At 35.1% G+C, this 21486-nt stretch overlaps 5 protein-coding genes across 7 annotated transcripts; 2 read left to right on the top strand and 3 right to left on the bottom strand.

The window, feature by feature from the left end:
- Window positions 1-49: 49 nt before the first annotated feature.
- Window positions 50-1472, bottom strand: LOC18043052 (transmembrane protein 136). Its single transcript, XM_006434998.2, has 5 exons — window positions 1088-1472; window positions 848-988; window positions 622-741; window positions 410-505; window positions 50-309 (listed from the first exon to the last, which is right to left on the bottom strand). The coding sequence occupies exons 1-5, from the start codon at window positions 1304-1306 to the stop codon at window positions 205-207; spliced, it is 681 nt and encodes a 226-aa protein (XP_006435061.1). The 5' UTR covers window positions 1307-1472; the 3' UTR covers window positions 50-204.
- Window positions 1473-1844: 372 nt separating this feature from the next.
- LOC18042702 (protein YeeZ) lies at window positions 1845-4964 on the top strand. The gene is made up of 9 exons (XM_006434997.2): window positions 1845-1855; window positions 2074-2528; window positions 2625-2717; window positions 2811-2889; window positions 3049-3127; window positions 3306-3345; window positions 3444-3578; window positions 3830-3967; window positions 4502-4964. Exons 2-9 carry the CDS (start codon window positions 2164-2166, stop codon window positions 4782-4784), a joined length of 1212 nt encoding a protein of 403 aa, XP_006435060.2. The 5' UTR covers window positions 1845-1855; window positions 2074-2163; the 3' UTR covers window positions 4785-4964.
- Window positions 4965-7763: 2799 nt separating this feature from the next.
- On the bottom strand, window positions 7764-10836 carry LOC18042703. 2 transcript variants are annotated; one of them, XM_006434994.2, is made up of 5 exons: window positions 10748-10836; window positions 10166-10550; window positions 9466-9530; window positions 8342-9328; window positions 7764-8235 (listed from the first exon to the last, which is right to left on the bottom strand). In XM_006434994.2, exons 2-4 carry the CDS (start codon window positions 10491-10493, stop codon window positions 8363-8365), a joined length of 1359 nt encoding a protein of 452 aa, XP_006435057.1. In that variant the 5' UTR covers window positions 10494-10550; window positions 10748-10836; the 3' UTR covers window positions 7764-8235; window positions 8342-8362. The 2 variants fall into 2 exon arrangements, with proteins under 2 accessions (XP_006435057.1, XP_024039959.1); XM_024184191.1 differs by having other exon boundaries at window positions 7764-8226.
- Window positions 10837-11423: 587 nt separating this feature from the next.
- LOC18040154 (protein TIC 20-I, chloroplastic) lies at window positions 11424-13879 on the top strand. 2 transcript variants are annotated; one of them, XM_006434996.2, is made up of 3 exons: window positions 11424-11511; window positions 12693-12897; window positions 13088-13879. In XM_006434996.2, exons 2-3 carry the CDS (start codon window positions 12717-12719, stop codon window positions 13723-13725), a joined length of 819 nt encoding a protein of 272 aa, XP_006435059.1. In that variant the 5' UTR covers window positions 11424-11511; window positions 12693-12716; the 3' UTR covers window positions 13726-13879. The 2 variants fall into 2 exon arrangements, with proteins under 2 accessions (XP_006435059.1, XP_024039960.1); XM_024184192.1 differs by lacking the exon at window positions 11424-11511 and adding an exon at window positions 11853-12481.
- A 6348-nt stretch (window positions 13880-20227) lies between these two features.
- Window positions 20228-21480, bottom strand: LOC18040153 (bZIP transcription factor 11). Its single transcript, XM_006434993.2, has one exon. It carries the CDS (start codon window positions 21001-21003, stop codon window positions 20512-20514), a length of 492 nt encoding a protein of 163 aa, XP_006435056.1. The 5' UTR covers window positions 21004-21480; the 3' UTR covers window positions 20228-20511.
- Window positions 21481-21486: the final 6 nt, after the last annotated feature.

Below are 21486 nucleotides of genomic sequence, written 5' to 3'. Positions count from 1 at the left end.
AAGACAGAACAATAGCCTCTTACCGTTAACAGGATAAATTTTTGTGCAAGTGATTTTTCATGTCATTTTCAATCGATTAGGTCCGTTGCTTATAATAATCAACAGTTTCCTCGGTTAATGTTCCAAGGGAGAGGAAAGAGCGAAACATTTAATCTTAAAAGTTACTTTTTGGAGCAAATAAATCCTCTAATTAAGGTGAAGCAATTACGCCGCCTTTTTGGACGTCCATTTAGCCAGCTTGTATTTCACCATTCTTGCAATCTTGAAGAACCAAAAAGCGCTAACCAGCTGCAGCCCAAGTGCCATCGCCTAAGACGTTGTAGGAGAATGAAATCATCAGTTGAAAAATTCAAAACGTAACTTTGGTTGCTTAGAGCGCGAAAAGAGGGGGGTTGGTATTAATAGTTACCTTGATGATGATTGGATTTCTAGCAGATAGCGTCAAGTAAGCGAGATAAGGCCCGCACACCATCCTTGCAAATGTAAATATAGCTGCAAACGTTACCTGAACAGCACAGTTGGTAGAGTTAGGATTCCTAATCTCAAGCTCAAACATTGGATTTACAAATTGGAGCTCTTAATAGTGATCCATTTTTCTTTTAACACAGAGTTAAAACTTACATCAGCTGTCAAATTAAGGCCAGTGTCTCTGTAACCAAGCTCTTTAAGCATCTCCCTGCAGTGGAGGAAAGGGCTGGAGATCTCTGTTATCCATAATGCAGCTGCCAGTTCCGATCCGCTCTGTACATTTTAATTTAGCAGCATTAACACAACCGCATCTCAAGAATCCAGACAAACAAACAAACAAACAAAGGGACTTGAAATTTTATGTCCAAAATCATACAACCTTTTCATAGACGAGACCGGCTCCGATTCCAACTATGCTGATCAAGTGGTGAATTGTATTGTCAACATTTACTCGTTGATCGAACAAGCAGCATACTAGATCATATACAAGATAAGCAAGAGTCCACGCTAATGTTTGCATCTGCGCGCCAAGTTATCAAGATTCACGTATTAAAATTCATGGTAGCCAACTGATCTCTACTATACATGCCTAAAGAAACCAAGTAGAAAAGAACAGAACCTGGCGAGGGGAAGAGTTTGAAGCCAGGGGACAAACTGGGCATCTCCAGTCTTGAACAGAGAGCGAGGTCAACGTTACAGCTAAAGTTGCATGAGTTGTAGAAACTAGACGATTGCAGAAGTCGAAAGAGCGATTTGGGAAAATTTTTCTGATGAACAGAAAAGCCGCAGTCCATGAAACGACAGCAACTACAACCAACTTCAAAATGTAATCATCCATGGATTCAAATATCCCCGCAACGCAAGCAGGTTGAGATTACGATAATGTTGCAAGAAAATAGGAGATGTCTCAAAAAGCCTATGAGAACTAACAAACAAATGGAGAAGCTTCTTTCAAGCAATTGTGTTCTGTTTCTGCTATGCCTATATTTAGTTGAACTTCTTTAATGCTTATATTGTCGTTAGGTCAGTTGGCCAAACTCGTGCTTGCTCTTTACATAAACTCATTTCTTATGCTTATTGATTACTGATTTGAATTATTTCTCTCTCTCTCTCTCTCTCTTATTTATTTATTTATTTATTTTAATGTTTTTGTGGATCCAGTCAATCTTCAGCGAAGCTAAATTTGCTTTATTTAAGTGATTGGGTACTCCCTTGCTTTCTTTCATTCAGAGGCGTTTGAATTTACATTTGCTCGTTAAATTGGTACGGCTTTTGAGTTGTGCTGATGTGCGAGAGTGCCACAGCAAGTGTCCTCTCTTTGGATGCATTCTAATGTATTGCCTGTCATCAGAATCAAATTTTTATTTATATTTTCATGCGTGAGGAGGTAAGCCATTTAATGTACTTTTTTAGTCTTTTAAATTAAAAAAAAAAGGACTATTTGATCGTCTAATTGTCACAAAGATTTTGTTAGCTTACATGATGATGGGGTAATAATAGACATTACAAAATTGATAACATCTTTTTCAGTTTTCACAATTCTTTTATTATTATTCAATACCTCTTCTCAGTTCCATTAAATTTAACGATTTACAATTCTATAAGGTAACAAAATCCTTGGCATAATTTGTCAACAGTGGAAAATATGTCGAGTGAAAGATACGAAAATATACGAAACAACAGAGGTGGCGTGTGATGATGTACGCTAAAATGTGTCAGTTGGTAAGGGCATTTTCGTCTAATCAATCCGCTCCGTCAGTATTTACAACCATATCGGCATTGCTGTCCCAACCAAATACCCGAAATATCGTGATGGAGATATGTCAATTATCGGGTGGATTCGCTACTCTCCCCTTTCAATCGACCCATGCGCCAAGCGCAATAACTAATGTTTCTTCAAAAGTCGAAACTCCGACGTTTATCCGTTGTTCGACAATTCGCACCGCGGTTAATCTTTCTCATTCCGATAAATCGGAATGGCAATCTCCAAACCGGATGTTAATTCTGGGCATGGGTTTCGTCGGACGTATCTTTGCGGAAAAGATCAAGAATCAAGGCTGGTATAATAATGCATCATTTAATCACCAAATTTAGATTGAGATTTTTGAACTAATTGTCATTTTAATATTAATTGAAACACGTATTGAATCTATTAGGGTTGTCTCTGGGACTTGCACTAATGTTATGAAGAAAAAGGAGCTTGAACTGAGCGGATTTGATGTTCACCTGTTCAATGCCAATGAGACAACGTGAGTTTTTTTTTTTTTTTTCTTTCTTGGGAAGTATTAAAGCTATTAAATATTTTTGTGTATTTAATCACTTAATATTAATTTAATTTGCAGCTTGATGATCCTACCTACTTTGAAAAATTACACGCACCTTCTTGTCTCAATCCCTCCTCTTGAGGGTACTGGTGATCCGGTATTGCTATGAGTGCTTAATTTAATAATTTATTAATTGTTTTATTTTTATTTTATTTTAAAAAAGAACTATTTGAAAATTTTGGAGTGATCAGGATACCTTGTTTCTTAGTTTATTAACAATCTAGTCCTGCTTATTCTGTTCTTACTGATTATACAGATGCTTGAGCATGGAGAGCTGCTTAGAAGTACATTAATGAATGGACATCTCCAGTGGCTTGGTTATTTATCATCAACTGGTATGCATGAACTGTAATCCATTGTTGGGCAATGGTTGTGTAATGCCATACTTCTCCATATGAAATATTAGCAACTTGTGATTGTCGGTACTAAAGTTAATGTGTACTGGTCTGACCCATTAGCCATTATTGTGATGGGCATTTGGCCTTGGAATTAATTGTTGCTTCTGTTTGGTAGGTGTATATGGACATTCTGGTGGTGCATGGGTGGATGAGGAGTGAGCCAGTTAATCTTTACTGATACTTATGGCATCTTAACTTTTACAATAAGCTGAGATCATTTTTTGCTAAGTTTAACCATTTTACACCGTTGCAGTTACCGTGCAAACCCTACAACTGAGTTGGGTAGATTAAGATTAGCTGCTGAGAAAGGATGGTTAAATCTTGGACGTGATCTTGGGATCTCAGTACAAGTATTTCGACTTGGAGGCATCTACGGCCCTGGCAGAAGGTTTGTACTGATACTGCACTTAGACCATATATGCTGCCTTTTCTAATCTTGGAATGGCGTAAAACATTAACGCATCCTTCTCCAAAGGTCAATAATATTGTTTAGGGATGATCGTGCAAAGTTAATTTCACAGTCTATCTAACCATGTTGGGCGGCCTTGGTTTTTGCTTGCTTATCACTTTAGATTTCATTTTGGTCTAGTTTCTGTGCTAAAGTGGAGCTAATGCTTGGTCTATATTCTTCCATTGTAGTTCTGTTGATACAATAATTAAGCAGTTACCATTGTCAGAAGGCCAGAAAATGAGAAGATCCAGGCAATACACATCCAGAATTCATGTTGATGACATCTGTCAAGTACTTAGTGCTAGCATTGATAAACCATCTGCTTGGTAATCTCCAGTGCTGGGCTTGCTTAACTTGATTGTAATTTTATTTGCATTATTCATTCAAGTTCTGACATACCAAGTGTGAAAACTAAATTGGTAAAATTCCAAAGAAGAATTATATCACAGCACTTCAAGTCAATTTCTTATTTTTCATTGCTAGAAGAAAATTTGAGTGGCGTTGTCAACTGCTAGTAAATTTCAATTCTAAAAAATTACTCTTGTTCGTCTTTAGTTTGTCACCTGATATTATAATTGGGCTTGAATCCATTTTAAGTTTTACTTGGCTGGATTACTTAGAACCTACGGTTTTCTTTTATGAAAATGCCACACGACTGTACTTGCTTTACACACAAGAACACCGTGCAGGATGGGGATGTGTTTCGAGTGATATTTATGTTGTTTGCAATATGTGCTATATGTTCTTTGGTAATTATTGGTTTCCCCTTTCTTCTCATCTTTTGCACTTGCTTTAGTTCTGTTTATTTCAGTCGGAAACAAGGAAATGGTAATTATCCCCTCGGGTTTTCTTATTCTCAGGAATGTATACAATGTTGTTGACGATGACCCTGCTCCCCGAGAAGAGGTTTTTGCATATGCTTGGGACTTGGTTGAGAAAAAGTGGCCTGGCTTGCTCAAACATAGGAAACCTCGGGAGAACACAGAATCATCGAATGAGAAGGGAAGTTCAAGGGGTGAGAAGCGGGTTTCAAATGCGCGTATGAAGAAGGAATTAGGAGTGAGGCTTCAGCATCCAAGTTATAAATCAGGATTGCAGAGCATTATTAACCAAATGGATAAACCATATCAATGTAGTCCCTGAGGTTCATAACATCATCGTACGTCTTTTTTTTAACAATTCGTCCTTTTAGTAAGCATTATCTCTATCGTGGACGAAGACAGGGCCTTTTTTTTTTTTTTTTAATTGTAAAATTGTTTTTTTGACAAATGCAATTTTCATGTAGTGTTCTATCTTATAGCGGTAGAAATTAAATAAATGTAAACAGGCTAAGGAAAATTATTCGTGAATTTTTTTTTTTTTTGTGAAAATACATTACAAATTGTTATTGCACAAAACAAATTATACCAGTTCATGAACACGGATGAAATTAATAAATCAATTGTCCTTTTTCTCAATTTCAATAGAGAAAAGCGTGATAACATGGGAAGTATCTCTGAGGATAGCCACTCAAGTTTTGGTTCTCGAACGACTGACAACTCAATACTGTGTAGCTTTGGGCTTAGTCTCTAGTGTTTGCAATGGCACGCATTTGATCAGGCTTTCTAAACTCATAACTAATTATTAAGCTAATTGACATTAGCTATTATAATGTAACAACTACCATATATATATATATAGGTTATTATCATATTCAAATCTTATCTTTTGGCGTTAGCACTTTGGAAACATGTACATGATTGGTCCTCTAAATTAGGACAAATGCAAGTTTTTTAGACCAAAGTTCTCTCACTACTATCAATAAATCACCAAACCAATACCATTATGAACAAATCATAGACATCGCCACTCTGGAAAAAAAAAATCAACAAATCATCAATTGGTGAGCAAGAAATTAAGATTAATATTTTCATACAATTGATCTTATTTTCAAAATTGATGTGGTTATTGTTGAAGAGTGAAGATGTCATTTTTCTCTATTCATAAAATAATATGGATTGATATAATATTTAGTTTGAGTTGATAGATTGAAAAAAAAAAGAAAAAAAAGTGAGAAAGTGTAAATTCCGCAATTGTAGTTTCTATGGACTATTTTATAATTTGGATAATTATACGGTTACATAATTTACATGATTGGTTGGGAATATTATTATCTCTATGAACTTTTGTTGAAGTGCGTAAAAATGCTATTACCTACGTACATGATTGATCAGTCACCATCCGCTGAGGATCAAAGGGTTCTGGAACCTTTTTATGTGGCGCCACAATGGTTTTGATTAGATGGGAAATTATATTTCTTGGCGGTGATCATATGAATCAACACCGTTGTGATTCAACATGTTGATTTAATTAATGTGTGTTTTTGTAACAAAGAGTACCAAAGGCAAAAAAGCAGAGGAATTTGGTGGGTCCATTACAGTAACGCTTGTCGTTTTGATGCCGCATGATTCCGATCTCCAATTGAATGATGCAGAGGAGACGAAAGCTTCACACCCCGATTAAATTTTGGGTTAAAACGTACTTTAAAAAAAAAAACAAAAATCAGAAAAACTGCGACAGAAATCTTATCACACATTTTACATTTTATATTAAGGTCATTGTGCAACAGATATCTGTCACCCATAAAGATAACATTTTTGTACTTGTAAAAATCATATGTTCTGCAATTATCACTATTTTTTGACCAAAAAAACTATAGTAGCATTGTTTTTTTTTTTGTTTTTGTTTTTTTCATATTGCGATAAAAGGCAGCCTAATATTAATTACTAACTTGTAAATGCAACAATAAGTTTTAATACTTAAACCATACGACAAAATTCAACACTCAAGTTACAAATGCCAACAAATTCATACATCAACATATAAATAATAACGATCTGGTTGTTTATGCTTTGCCAATTTGTTCTTCGTCATTACGTTGCAACAAACCACACAACAAAATTGGATAATAACATTGATGAAATTAAAAAATAAAAGAAAAATAAAATTATTGTGTTTATGTGAACATCGCACAAAATTGCATATGTTGTGCTTTGTTAAATAATACAAAAGAATGAGTCTTTTTGAACAAGAAGATTAGTTTAATGAGCTTCGCAGGTAATTGGTCGAAACCCATTAATTTCCTTTCAGCACCCCATTATTTAATTAAAATATTTATTATTTTAATTTACTAATTTCAAAGGCTACAAAATTATCCTTATGTAATTATTTTCTCTCTTTTATAATAATAGTCAAAACCTAAATTAGTTTCTTCCTTTTATTTTTTCTTTTTTATTCTTTCTCGTGTTCTCATCTGAAGGATGACCAAAAAATTTATAATAGTACAAAAACTTTAATTATTATTATTATTATTTTAACATGATGAGTGAGTGTTATTCCTTTCATTTTATTTTAGATTACAACATGACTAAATTTATTAATTTTTAAACAATTTCACTTGTTAAATGTAATATTTACTTCATGTATACTTTTGATAAGGGAAGTAGAAAATGGAAGAAAGATCAATGCGAAATAAATAATTGATAAAATTAAATTTTTACAATAAAAATTTAGTGCGAAATTTAATAGATTCAAAAAAACCACCCTATCTAAAAAAACCCAAAATTTTTTGGACTAGTTATGGAAATTTACCCCCTATGCTTTGCGTATTAATGTGATGTCCACTAGCTTAATATTGCGATGCATTGAATGCGACATTCTTCTCCATGCGAAAATTGAGCATCCTTCTAAAACGACGACGGGCAAATTCTTATTACTAGGTCGATGACCTTCATCAACCAACACGTGCCAAAATTCCTTAAAACACAAATTGGGAACCACAATACCAACCGTGAACAATCGGCGCTCCTTTCTAATCACACACGTCTGACGTCTATTAAATTTGCGAGTATCACAACATTAGCTATTCACTTCCATTCATGTCATCTTTATCGTGTCAAGTAACAACCTGGTAAAAAACATACACACACACACACACACACAAAAAGGCAATATCCTCTAACAGATATGGTACCAGAAAAGCATCATGATTTGTCATGTCGGTTAAATGGTTTAATCAAGCTTAAGGCGGTAAGAAAATAAAGGTATGCCACTGAGCAAGATACTGGTGGCAATAAACAATGCTTGAAGCCAATTCCCATCTGTGGAATTGAAGACTTGATGAGTTTGCTTGTCGCATTCCGTAGGAATCATTCATTAAGTACACAGACTAAAATAGAGTAATATTTCATATCTTAGCTAAATTCCTAACAATATAACATTTCCAAAAGCCCACCATAACATTCATTTTATTCCTAGCATTTCACAAGCTACGCCATTGTTCTGGCTGGCTGCAAGTTTTTAGAAACTCAAAGCAGAAGCCTGAACCAGGCCAACCGGCTAAAAGAAGTTCAATTAGAACTTGAGTAATCAGGTGGGTCGGGTTGATGTAGACTATCCTACAATTGCCTGCAATAGGATTTACCTGAGAAAAGAAAAGGGATCTATATTTTGTGGAAGCCAAGAGCTTGGACACCAACTACGTCACATCAGTATCTGAAAGCAGCCTGCCTTCAGCTTCACAATGTAGTAATATCACCAGCATTTCCTGGAAAACCTTTAAAGGAAAAAATCATTTTACTTAACAAAGCTAGACACTATAAAGTAATAAAAACAAGTCAAAGAAGTGCTAGCATAACAGAAAATAAAACACATCTCCTCACCTTTTACCAAGCTGTGGTAAATCAATCTTTCCTATATCTGGCCCAAAAACCCTTCTTCCAGACAGAATCATTATCTGTTACTGATCTACTCCACTTGGACCCTAACGAAAAATGCCGTCTCAAGAAAGGCTTCACTGAGGAGCTCCTGGTGCTAGAACTAGCTTCAATCTTCGGAGTTTTTCCATCTTGTTTGGCATCTTTTGGGTTATAAAAATCTTCACAATCACCATCGAGGTAACTATCCACAACTCGGTTTCTTGATATCTTATGATATTTTGCCCTTAATTCTGCTTCTGCTTTAAAAGCTTTTCTTGACATCTTTGACACTTGCTTTTCTCCAACCACACATATTGGGCAAGCTGGGTCATACTTATCAGTGTCTACTGTCATAATCTCCAAGCACTCTGCATGATAAACATGTCCACAGACAAGCACAGCAGCAACTGAGAGTTCATTATTGGCACCAATTCTCTGGCTGCACCATGAAGATCTCTCTGTCAAGAGCTTTGAGCAAGCACCACAAGCTTGTAGATCCACAGAGGGTGAACATGAGAACCTGCTGCTGGATCCACTTACATTGCAGTGACCAAAGCCCAGGTGCTCGCTGTCAAAAGACCACCTTTCTCTTTGAGAAGAGGCCACAAGCTCAGAAAAGGTGCGCATGGACCAGCCATCAGAAGACCCACCATATGATCCAGCAGTTAAGTCGTTGCTGCAAGCGGATAGCACAAAAGAAGACCTACCTTCGGACACACAGTAATTATTTGGCGACTTCAATCCCAGGATTCGACTATCAGAAACCTGTCTCAACAGCCGGTGCCCAGGTGAACGGCGGGCCCGTCTAGATGGGGTTGAATTGGGAGGGAGTGGATGGGCATGGGCACACAAGGGATCAGCAATAGGAGTTGAGAACGGTGAAGGAATTGAAAATGAAAGCTTTTGTGTAGATATATCAGCAATGTTTGGTGATTCTGCTAAGTTCTTCACCTAAAACAATCAGCAAAAGGCTAGATGTAAATCCACGAAGAGACAGAGGCAAGGAGCTTTGACATTACTTAAAGAAAAAAATACAGCATACAAATAATGTCTTCCACTAGCTGGCGTTTCAACCAGTAGAAACTCACCTCCACAGAATAATTGCTAGCCATGGATTTCACTTCAGTCGAATAATTGCTTGCCATGGATAAGTCTGAAGCAATAATGCAGAAAAACATCAAATATAACATGAAAAATGCTTTACACACACACACACACACACACACACACACACAGAGGATATGTTCAATGAAACATATTACTTATGGCTGCATACAGAAAAAGGGAACAGAAGCAGGTAAAGAACCATGTTTCACATAATCACATCCCAAAATTTATGGACTGAGATAATGTTCTAATTTCACAGTTCTATTTTAAGCACCATCGAACTAAAACAGTGTCCAATAGTACATACATCCTCAATCAACATTAATCAAAACTAACCCAATTGTCCAGCAACGACAACCAACACGCTACAAGCAGTTGAAAGCAGGGAAATGAGAAGTTCTCAATGTACGAACTATAATACAATAGTATGAAAGTTTGTAGCCCAACAACAAAATTAATTTAAGCAAACTAGACTTGTGAAGAGAATATGAACATGTCCTAAAGGGAACAATATTAAATCCTTATATAGTTAATCTCTTAATACAACATTTATTCACATGAAAGCATAATTGCAACGCAGGGGACAGTTACAAATATATGAAATGAGCATTTCTAAATGAACTAGCATGAAACACTTAAAATATGGTAAACATTATAACCAGACACAAATACAAAATCTACCTGAAGGCATAGTCATCAAACTTGCACCCATTTCTTCATGGACTGGCGATTTTAGAGAGGATGGCGTTCCAACAAACTCAAGGCTTCCGCCATCGGAATGATTACCTCTCTCAGAATCAAATGGCCCTTTTATCTCCCTACTAAAGTTCCTGTTAACTCCACGGGACACTTGATATGGAGATTCTTCAACTTCACCAGCCACACGCCTTTGATTATCCCGCCTGAAGCTCCATGATGGAGAGCAAATGAGATTTCTACGCGAAGTTTCAACTCTGGTTCTATTAGGAAGGGTCCCATCCCTTGCAGCAACACAGCAAGCCGAACCCATAATCACTTGTACACAAAAATGCCTATCTGAAGTACTCGCATGAACTATATTTCTCACCTATTAAATACAAAAGTGAAAAATAAAATGATTTTCAGATTCCACAATTGTACAAACAATGTCAATATAAGGTCAAAACAAACAATAAAATGAAGCGATGCTGCAGTGCTTGGAGTGCCAATAAGCAATGAAACACGAAGCTTCAACACAGATTCGGTCAAAGACGAAAAGTAAAACCAGTTGACGAAAAGGCTCACCAGTTAAAGTTGAAAAATCGCTGCATCACGAGGGCATTTTAGGAAAATATGCAGAGGCCCACAACAGGAGAAATAGCCGATATGATTTCTTGCCGTTTCTTAATCTCCTATCTTTTCTCTCACTTCTCGTCGGATTATCTCTCCGTCCTCGCCGGCTCGTCTACCTAACCCCCAATTTTGCTCTAGACGCCAGTTTCTCTCCGTTATATCTCTTCCTCTTTTTGTTTTGGTTCTCACACTCGTTTACTCGCTCTATGTCTTGCTCTCGACAAGCTAGCCGGATCTCCTCTCGCCGGTCGGTTTCTCTCTCTTCCTTTCTCTGCCTCTCACTCAATTCTCTTTTTATCCCGCGGATTGCACGAGGCGTGCTCTTTTGGCAGCCAGCACAAACGGGCTCCCGGGTGCCCATCCAAACCCGAGTTTGTAATGGGCTTTCATGACTCCAAAGATAAGTAAAGTCTATTACTAGAGCAACCCCAATGAGCTTTTGATTACATCGTTTTATCTAACGGTGCAAGTTCAACTTTGGGCTGCTTGTTTTCATTTCGTTTGACCCAATTTTGTGTCTCGAACCGTCGCCGTATTACTCGAATATCCTTGTTAAAAGTTAAAACCTTGACGTATTATTACCATTACCGGCCAGTTCCGTTCAGCTTTTAACCAGGATAGGATAGGCTATGAAACCAAGAGCGATTCAACGATAAACCCTAGTGACTTTGTAGTAGCATTTCAAGAGCCTCTGCTTTATCAAATTTTAGTTCAAGGTAATTTCTTTACACGATGGCTTGATCTCGATTTCTTTATATAAGTAGTGTTGTTAAGCTGGCTTCGGCATTTCATTCGGTGGATATGACAACAAAAATTAGCAAACCCAGGAGCTTTTTGGCTCCCTCGCCTGGTTATTGTTGTTGTAGTTTTTTTTTTGGCTCTAAAATGGTCTTTTTCACTAAGCAATATTGTTATTGGTCAAGAATTCTGAGGTTTTCATCCTACTCCATTTACTGGAAAAATGTTGTAGCATTTTGCCTCTATTTTTGGGACTATTTCTTTTATCAAAATTTATCAGTGTCTTGCCCAAAAGAGAAAAAAATTATCAGTATCTATTACCTTCGATTAAGTTCATGAATAAACAATTATTGATTTATGGAGTATGACCGATCACTCTGGTGATTAACTTCTTTTTTCTTAATCAATTGAAAGATTTGAGAATTTAAGGGCCTTGTAATTGATTTTAGCTCAATCATGAATTCTGCGGACAAGATTTTTTTTTTAAGAAGGAATGTAGAGGATCATCTGTAAGAAGGGAGTTCCGAGATATGGTCTATCTTTCAATTTTGTCACCTTTTTTTTTCTGGTGCTAAATTTATTTAATGCTGTTAGCTCCGTTGCTTCGTGCTAGTATGTAGGCAGTTTGTTAAATCACTGTACAATATTAATTTTTTCTCAGAGTGGAGACCCTTCTCTCACACTATCCATTGTGGATACAGCATGTTTGGTTGCTGACCTTCTCAACTAGCATGTGTAAAACTGCTTAATGAAACGTTGGGTGCATTATCTACTAATCTTATGTTTATGTTGTGTTGAAGCGCATCCTTGATTGCATTTACTACTTCCACACTTTAGGACCCTAGTGAGTCTACCATTTACCCATCATTTTTGCCTCCAAATGATTGGAAAGTTCATCTCAACAAGAGCATAGGAACTGTTCCCAATTCGTTATTAGTCTATGTTGAGGTATGGGACGAATATAATTATATTCCCTTAAAAGGAACAAAATTTATAAAAAAAGGGTTTACATTTGGAATGTAAATATCATAATGACAGCATTCTAACTGAAGAAATTTTGCAGGGTTGCTTCTGTTATCTAAATTTTTTTTTCTTTTGGGGGTGCTCTTTCCACTTTGCACTTATTATGCTCACATTTTTTCTTGCGTTCTCCTTTCAGTGGTCTTTCATCTAGGTTTAGGCAATGATTCTGAACGGATTCACTACACTTTCTGGGTGCGTTCCCACAAATTCAAATAAATGTAACGTACAGCAAAATCGTTCCGTTTTTGCAAGTATTCTTGGTTCGCCTACTCATTCAGCAGGTTTAAGCACCAGGAGTTCTTGGGGAACACATCACTGGGTTGGATCCTGGAGTTCTGGAGGTATATAAATGACCATCTCCACGGTCCCTCTCTTTCTCTCTCGCTTTGCATCAGGATAAAAATAAATGCGGTGTAACATAATTGGCTTCTGGACCTTAATTTTGGAAATACTTAGGGAATTTGTGCAATCCTGATGATTCAGAAATGCTAGATTTATCCATTGTTCTAACCTATATCGTTTTAAATGCAGGCTTTCCTGTCTTGCACCTTTCTGCTGCATCAACCCCTCTTTTAAGTGGGGAACAAGGTAGTCTGGCACACACTATCCCTTCATTACCTATGAGTCGCAGGTCTCATTTGTCTCCTCGAGCTTCAAAGGATGTTCCGTATAGTTTTCGTTTTCCTCCTATGACCAAGAAGCCTAGATGGTGGTGGAGGAGCTTGGCATGCATCCCTTACTTAATGCCACTCCATGAGACATGGATGTATGCTGAGACAGCATATCACTTACACCCATTCCTAGAAGACTTTGAGTATTTGACCTATCCATTCCTCGAAGCCATTGGCAAACTGCCAGTCTGGTTCTTGATGGCATATTTTTTTGTTGCATATCTTGGAGTGGTGAGGAGAAAGGAGTGGCCTCACTTTTTCAGATTCCATGTGGTAATGGGAATGCTATTGGAGATTGCTCTGCAGGTGGTAGGGACTGCGAGCACTTGGTTGCCATATGGAATATACTGGGGTAAGCTGGGGATGCACTTTTGGACAGCTGTGGCATTTGGTTTCCTTTTCACTGTTTTAGAGTGTATAAGATGTGCTCTTAGGGGTATTTACGCTGACCTTCCATTCTTCTGTGATGCTGCTTATATCCAAATTCCATACGAATAAGGTGCTTGATATGAGAGAATTTTGTCTGGGATTCTTTTTTGGCTGTGGTTCTGCTGTACGGCAGCCTTTTGAGCTAAAATGCATGGATTTATGTTGAAAAACTGCCTTGTGCAAATGTATTAAATCTAATTATAATGTTTGTGCTTACCATTAACCGTGGCCTTTTCCCATTCCTATACATGTCTCTTAACTCATGAATGCAGGTCTGGCGTTCAAGTAGTCGCTGATAATGGATTTAAAAATATGACAATAACATGTCTGGTGAAACTGCATCTTGCCATTTACTGCAATTTTGCCACGTTTACATTTCTTTGATGCCTGGGACTCTAATGTTTAAGTAAGTTTGTCGATAAGGATTGCAAACTTAACACTTCGATGATTTGGGACTTAGTTTTAATAAGGGGATTGTCAATTTTCTCTCCATTGAATTAATATATACTATTTATCTTCTTATTGTTTTTATAATACTTGATAATCGCTTGGTATCATAATTTTACATTATTTTTTTAATTTCAAATATATTTTTATTTATATTAATTATAAATTAAATAAATAATATAAGTTGAAATTAAAAATAAAATTTTACATATTAAAAATAAGAAATATTTATTTTTTTAGAAGAAGAAATATTAGGTTTTAGTATAAATAAAAAATTAATAATAAGACTTTTCATGTAATTTTTATTATTTTTTTAAATATTCTTTTTATAATAAATATTATTTTATATTTTCCAAATAAAATACCAATAAATGATCTTTTATCTCCTCTTTTTTCTTACTTTCTTTTTTTTTGAGAGAGAAACCTGACAATCTTCCAAAGTAATAAGCAACAAAACTTGAGTAAAATAACTTAGCTTGTCATTATTTTAATAACGAGACTCCTCTTTTTTTAAAAAAAAAATTTATTTTGTGGGAGAAACTTGACAATCTTCCAAAGTAATAAGCAACAAAACTCGAGTAAAACAACCTAACTTATCATTATCCTGATAATGAGATTTGCTTGTCACAACTAACCAAATTTTGAAATGAATTTACTTTGCGTCTCTTTGCACTCAATTATTTGGGTTATTTTATATCTATTTGTGGGCATGTCATTATAGTCTCACATCATACTCTCTACTGCCTTTTGCCCTTTTATGCTGCAGGCCACTGTCAAAAGCGAAAGCTAATACAAATTAAAGCCTTTTTTTTTTTTTTTTAATTACGGGTATTTATTGTATAATCATAAAATTAACAGAAGAAATGTGTATCTCTACTTAATTTTTATTTTTTTAAAAAAAAAACAACACACACACACATACACATATTAGTCCTCTAAAGAGATTCAATCCGCAACTGAAGCAACTCTTACACAATATTATTCAACTAAATATCAAGTGACATAAAATTAACGTGTTTGATTACCGCATATGTTAATGGACCTACTTTATTTTTTGATAAGCTCTACTCGAAAAAAAAAAAAAGTTGGAACTTAGAGTTGTAACCTACTCCAAAACTTGTAATTGAAGCACGCAGACGAGAGGGAAGTCCATGCCAAATACTGATTAAATTCCCAAGTCGTCAAATTGTTCATTTAAATTTAGGATCACTAAATGGTAGAGCTTTTACCAGGGGGTGATTGAAAATGGATAAAGCTAGCTTGAACCCATGAAAATTAAAACCCCTGGTTCAATTAGATTACCCCAACATGTGAACGAATAATATGATGGATGATGCTCGTTGATGCAGAATGATTAAATCTTCTTTTTTGTTAATTTTGTTGGCCTATGTCCATCAAATAATGACGTTCTAATATAATATAATATTATTAATTTGCCCTTGGTAATAACTGCTCTCCACCGTGCAAGATTAAATTATTTATTCGTAGCATAGAGCCATTTGAAACTACTGACTCTGCACTAAACATAGACAGGGAAAATGACACCATTTTCTCAACCGGATGCAACTCTTTATTAAATTTTTTTTTCTTTCTTTTTTTTTCCCCAACAAGCAATCAAAATCCAGAAATGAAAAAGGGATGACAAATGGATTGCATCATATTTTTGCTTCCCCTTATGGCTATTGGTCGAATTAAAAATGCATTGCAGTACCCAAATTCACTAACTTCTTGCTCCCTTTTTATTGCTTTTGGTGCCCTTGTTAATTTTCATTTATGCATTTTCTTAATCAACATCTTTATGTTCCCACCTGTAAAATGTGTCGATGACGTCATAATCTTTTTCTACACCACTTTAGGACAGAAAAGTCTTCAATAAAATAAAGTGTCAAGGACTCTTTATACGCATGGAAAAATATGTGTATTTTTTTCTTATATGATTGATTGAGATATACACATAGTAAAATTTAACCAAGAAAAAAAGAACTAGTGTGAGAATCAAAACTGTTCAAAACTGTTAAGTATAAAAGCTAAAGCGAGTGATCGATAAACATTGGATTTGAAAAAAAAAAAAAAAAAAAAGGTGAGTGTTTATTTAGTTTTAAAAATTAAAAGCAAGCCCAAGTATGACAATAACGAACGAGTCCCCAATTAAGTTTGGAAAAAATATATAGTTGTATTATATTGAAAACTTATACGGCTCCACAGCGGGGCTTATGCAAATGGCAAGTCCTAAAATTTCTTAAAGAAAAACAGTGCAATTGGCTGAACGTGCAAGATAAAGGGACTGCCAACAATGCGCATTGAGTTTCAGGAAATTTTAAAATAAACATGCATTACAGGCTCACTTTTACTTCAATGTCGTCTCCACTATATTGAAATATTTGCAGCATCATTAACGCTATCATAGACAGAATTGTTGTGGGTAGTTGGAATTCGAACATGCAATGCAATGACTAATTAAAGTAATAACATGGGGAAAATGCAATGAATCTAGCTAGGCCATATAAAATTAGGAATTGTGCACAAAAGAAAACGAGAGAGGTTATATATATATATATATATATATATATATATATCTTTAATCTTGTCCTCTTTTGAAAATATAATTAAACATACCATCACGAAGGTTCCAAATTTCCTTCAATATTTGAAAACGATAATTACATCCTTCATCTTCGAATTCCGATACTTAAGTCAATGTTTAGTTCATTCGAAAATATTAGAAATTAACGAGAAATGTAATCTTAAGTATAGAGAGTACTTTTATCTCTTTATTCACGAGAGAAAATTTATTAATTTTATCTTGAGAATTTATGTCCGGTCCCCTTTAATTAATTCAATACCTCTATTTATAGGTAGTTTTCACTGAGAAAGATTAGATGTTCAAGCCTAATCTCACCCATTATTTTCCCTTTTTCTATTTTATTTAGTCTTTCTCATTTATATTTATTTATAAATCACGTGACTCACATACTTTTATTTTCTCAGATTTGTTATTCTGTTTTTACTTTGCATGTCCGAAGTCTCCAAATCCATAATGTTTTTAATGACGCATAGCACAGTGTTAGTGACCAAATTTTATATTACTTACAATGATTAACTTGCAAAAATAAATAGATAAGTAAATAAATAAATTGACCTATCGAGCCACATATAAAATTTCTTTATCAAAACAAACCATCCAACAAATCTTTGCTTGTTAACCACTTACACCGATTTTGGATTAAACTACCATTAAAGTAAACAAAAGTCAACAAAACCGACATTGGGTAGATGGCTTCCATCGACCATCCACTCTGACAAAATAATAACCACACATGACTTTAACAACCAAACACATACATAACTTTCAGTACAACATTACCTTTGCCTCTCAAAGAGCAATCAATAACTCTGAACACTAATTCTCAAAAAAAAAACTCTGAACACTAACATCAATTTTCAGTTCATCAAGTTCGTATATTTTGATTTATTCCAAGTCCATTGACGCATATCGTCGCCCCGCCCGAGCGATGATGCCCACTGCCCATACTCTATCCTTCAAGAATTGTGGGCGACGACAGTGAGCTCGCTAGCGTCGCGTAGACAATTTGTGGGCGATAGCAGCAAAGCTCGCTGGCATTGCCCAATTTTTTTAAAAATAAAAATAAAATAAAATTAAGAAGGCAGCAAGCTAAGCAGTATATTACGAATGAGTGCGATAGGTTTTCGTTTTGAGTTCGTTAAGATTTTAGTAGTTTGGACATGTGCTCAGCTAAGCATTTTGTCAAACATGTATTGAGCGACGTTCCGTTGTCCTAGATCTCAGCAAAAATTAAGTTGTATGGTGACTTTTTTTTTTTTTTTTTTTTTTGGGGACCCCCACATCAACAAAGTGTTATACATGAATAATGATTAAAAGCCGAACGATGAACGTGAAGATCGTGGGCGATGGGAGATGGGAGAGATACCTCCTTATTTTGTGTTTTGGGTGATTAAGTGTACTTTGGTTAAAAAAAGATCGTAATTGATTAATATTGTAAGAAAATTGAGAGCGGAGCTCTTTTTTAAATTAAAAAAATTAAAAGTGGGTAGGTAAGTAAATTTATTTAAAAAATTTGAGAAGCTAGAAAAATTGGGACCTGTCTATGGTACAGATTCTGTAACAAACATCTCCCGTCATCCCCCATCATCCGATTTTCTATTGTTTAGTTTCTCACTCCACATCCAACGGCTGATGCTGCAGTCTGTAGCTAGTCAAGTCCAAAAAATTGATATGCAGTGTTTGGTTGTGAAGACAGAATCCAGCCAGTATCCCATATGATATGACGGCATGACCTTCTGCTTACGCAGTATAATTATACGTGACCATCCATTTGTACGGTAGCATGTAGTTGCACGTCATTATTCGCACCGAAAAATTCAATTTCATCATGTGTCCAAAAGCACAAAAAAACACATGCAACACTCAGACAATTTAAAGGGAAAAAAAAAATAAAAAATAAAAGTAATTTTCCTTTTTCCGAATCCCATTATATAATCAGCTCACACATTAAGAAATGAGAATCCAAACGTTCTTTCTGTGAGATTGATTTTGTCTACCTTTGTTACACAAGAATTCAGGAGGACACAAACCCACCGGAGGAGCACTTTCATAAATTTCCTACTTTATTTTGCTTTATCTTTCATTAACCAAATGCTAATTTAAGCGATGAAGTGTCGTTGGTGCCAAACAAATGTTAATTTAGAGTTTTCGAGACTTGAAACGAAGAACGAATCGGAAAATTTGGCTATTAAAGGACTTTTTTTTTGGATTTGCATTAGAGTGCCATGTGAAACACAGCTTTTGCCAACTTTTATTTTTTTGTTTTTCAATTTAAACGCACAGAACCAGTCAACTTTGTACGTCTTTCTTTCTTAGTACTTTATTTGTTTAATTAATTTTTCTTTATTAGTTTTTTTTCTCTAAAATTACTCACTTAACAGCGTCATGAATAAATTTGCAAGTTTTAATATTCAAATACATTTTTCTATTCAATATTCGCGATTAAGTAATAAATCAAACAAGTCATTTTCAATCTTAGAGTTTGTTACTTTTGAGTTTTTCTGTCAATCACGCGAAGATGTTATGTTAATTATAGTTTGTGGCTAATGACAATTATTTTATTGCTTAATCGAGCTATGTCATTGTTGACTTCATTCAAAAAAATTAATATATATATATTCATATTCTTTGAGCATCAGTACTATTTCATTAAATTACTCTTAAATTGTAAATTTATGTTGAGAGTCACTTGTTATTTAATTATATTTTAGAAATTTATTTTAAAAATATTTAGTATCTCTTTAATTAAATATCTAATTTTCCTCAATAAATTATAATCAAACAACAAATAAACTAATAGCAAATTAATAGAAGTGTTTTAAAATATTTCTTAAATGAACAGAGAAAATGAGCTATTACATCAATTATAGAGTGAAAAAATATTTTTTCAATTAAAGCAGTGAATACAAATATACAATGAAACTGCTCCGCTCTAGAGTATTAATGATGACGGTTAGATCATAATAATAAGTACATATTTAATATTTATTTTTATAATCATCATTAATGCTCCATCATAGAACGACCCATTAACTCTAATTAATTATAGGCAAACCACCAAAAAAAAAGGAAATTAGATCACCATTGGAAGAAAACGAAGGCGCAACAAATCCAACCATAACAAATTAAGCAAAAGTTTTTTTTTTTATATTTAAGAATTAAATTAAAAGCTGTTTCTTTCGGTAACCTCTTAGAGGAGGCAAAGGCCCACAAAGCCTATGGAAAAATCTCTCTTTCATTGGTCATTAGTAGGTAAATGCACCTACCTACCCTCTATAATAATCAAGAAAATTAAACAATAATTAACCCTGAATTAATTTCACTTTTTTTTTTCTTGCTTGATTAAATTACTCACTCCCTGACATCATATGGCTGCTGCGCCTGTGGTTTACTGAGAGGCGAAATTCCAAACAATTTTTGCATAAACAAATAAATTATTGGCTGGAGTTGGACAACCAAAAGTTGCATGATTTACATCTATATAACCGAATCATATTATAAAAAATATTACTTTTAAGACAAAGAAGAAAACACGACACAAAATTGAATAAAATCTATTTACATTAAAAACCAGAGAGACCACATACATTAATTAATTCATTCAGAGCCCTTCACAGCATATTTATACTGGGCAGATTTATTTTACTCCAATTGCATGTGCCATTGATTCTCTCATGTCCTCACAAACTGGAAACTAAATATCATAATATATAATAATAATAAAAAAAAAACTCACATTAAAGAAACACCAATAAAAAACGCCAATCCAGAGAGACACCGAGGGCAGAATTGACCAAATATGAACCACAGGATGATGATCCTGATCAATAGTATTGAAAGATATCTGGAGAAGCCATGATGGGTTGGTTCAGAAACATGGTGTTGGTGTCCATTGGGTTGTTGTTAATGAAATCATCATGGGCATGTGGGTGATAATGATGATCAGTAGTGTCGAGAATCCCACTGCTTGTGTTAATAAAATTGAGGATGTCGTTGAGAGAGTCAAGCCTTTGAGTAAGTTCCAATAACTGAGCCCTTAAAACGGAGTTCTCAGACTCAATGTTCATGTAGTGCTGGGTGGTGATGTTGACGCTTGTCAAGATTTGGTTATTCTCTTTCCTTAGCTGATCCACTTGGGCAATCAAATCATCCAAGTGCTTCTGTTTTCTCATCCTTGATCTCCTGGCTGATTCCCGATTCGATTGCATTCTCTTCCTCTTTCTCTGATCCATCGCTAACTGGAAATCTTCTTCGGATGCTGAGTTTTGACCATCACGACTGCTGCAACCTGAGGAATTCCCACTAGAGGAAGCCATATATTCCGAAGATGACAATAATATCTGGATTAAAAAAAAAAAAAAAACCTACAAACTCACTAATAAAAACTAAGGTCTTCAGAACCTGCCCTGCCTCCGAAGACACAGGACCCCTTGTTATATATTTTCTGCCTGTAATAAATCTATAGGGAGGCCCCTGTATATATAAATATGTATATAAATATATATTTGAGGAGTGAGATGAGAAGTTATTTATGAGAAAACATAAAACCAGTAGAGGAAAACAACAGAGAAAGATTGAACAAGATGGGTCCTACGCCTCAGGGAGGAATTTATCATAAACCCGGAACGGAGGATTTCACTAACAACCGGAGACATCAATCTCAAACATCGATCAACGACCAAATCTTTAACATCAATGTTTCCTTATTGAAGCAGGAAAAAGAAAAAAGAAATTAGGGTTTAATGATCTAATTAAGCAAAACCCTAGAACCTGATCAGAAACTGAATAACAAAGAGATA

This window comes from Citrus clementina, unplaced genomic scaffold, assembly GCF_000493195.1.
Source record: "Citrus clementina cultivar Clemenules unplaced genomic scaffold, Citrus_clementina_v1.0 scaffold_5, whole genome shotgun sequence".
Lineage (NCBI taxonomy): Eukaryota > Viridiplantae > Streptophyta > Magnoliopsida > Sapindales > Rutaceae > Citrus > Citrus x clementina.
The sequence above is the reverse complement of the archived record's forward strand: the minus strand, read 5'-3'. Positions and strand labels throughout refer to the sequence as shown.